This window comes from Euleptes europaea, chromosome 11 (genome assembly GCF_029931775.1).
Source record: "Euleptes europaea isolate rEulEur1 chromosome 11, rEulEur1.hap1, whole genome shotgun sequence".
NCBI classification, from domain to species: Eukaryota; Metazoa; Chordata; class Lepidosauria; order Squamata; family Sphaerodactylidae; genus Euleptes; species Euleptes europaea.
In genome coordinates this window covers 22,249,755-22,250,939 of record NC_079322.1, presented here as the reverse complement: position 1 = coordinate 22,250,939, position 1,185 = coordinate 22,249,755, and the positions used below count along the sequence as shown (strand labels likewise).

The 1,185-nt window shown below is 56.0% G+C and overlaps 1 protein-coding gene across 1 annotated transcript; it reads right to left on the bottom strand.

The window, feature by feature from the left end:
* Window positions 1-406: 406 nt before the first annotated feature.
* Window positions 407-922, bottom strand: LOC130484141 (choline kinase alpha-like). The gene has a single exon (XM_056857046.1). The coding sequence runs from the start codon at window positions 920-922 to the stop codon at window positions 407-409; it is 516 nt and encodes a 171-aa protein (XP_056713024.1).
* Window positions 923-1,185: the final 263 nt, after the last annotated feature.

Genomic DNA, 1,185 nt, shown 5'->3' with positions numbered 1-1,185 from the left:
GATAAAGAAAACACATTAAAAATAGATTTTTCAGAATATAATTCCAACATAACGTAATATTTAATTAACTAATCAAGGCCCATAGGGCCCACTTTCCATAGGGCAAACTCACACCCTGGCCGCAGTGGCGGACTGGCCAGGGTGTTCGCTTGCCTGATGGCAAGTGGGCCCCTTAAACATTAGATAATAAGTTAAAAATGTTAATGGCCTTTTAGTAGCTTGAAAACATAATAGAAGCTCCAATACTATTACAGCATGCATCTAAAATTTTAATTGTACCTTTTTTCCTCTTTTGTATTTTTTGAAATTTTTATTTTTCATAAAAACCAAATGACAGCCTTATAGTTGTGGGTGGGGCCCCTTTGTCTCCTGGCAACCAATATTTTTAGACCCACTCCGCTACTGGCTACGACATCAGGTGCCTGTTCTGGACTAGCACGAGATGGCGGGGGGGGGGGGATGACTCCACGGCGAGGGAAGCGCTCAGAAACCTGTACATGCTCAGAAACCTGCAGCGGTCAGCGCTTCCCCTAGCAGACCACGGCTTCACCACCTCGAGCGGCCCACCCCACCCACCCGGTGCTGACCTGATGGGCGTGATGCGCAGCTGGTCCTCCCGCAGCCCCCGCCACGCCCCCAGCAGGAACTCCTTGCACCACAGATACGCCTTGCGGCGGGTGCGGGGGTCGGTCTGGTTCTCGAGCGGCAGGGAGGGAGGGGTGGGCGGCAGCAGCAGAGCAAGGGGCTGCTGGCCCCGGAGCCCCAGCTCCTTGGCTTCCACCTCGGCGAGGGAGGGAGGCAGCGATGGCGTGGAGGAGGGCGACTGGGCGAGGGCGGGCTCGACAGGGCCCGGCCTGCAGCCCAGCAGGATCCCCAGCGGGGAAGGGTCGGCCTCGCCGCCGTTACAGAACTTGGTCTTCATGGCGGAGGAGCGGGTGAGAAGCAGGAGGAGACAACGGCGGTTGAGGGGAGAGCTGCGCGCACCACCGGAGCTCCGCAGAGGGTCTGAGGCGTGCGTGGCACCTTCGGGGCTCTTATACTATAACGTGGCGACGACCCCCCAGAAAACACACCCCAAGGGGGTCGCGACCCACAGGTTGGGAACCACTGCATTAGAAGCAAATCCTTGTTATCTTGTCCTCAGGGTTAAATGAGTAGATAGGCAAGGCAAACCACAGGTGGGTT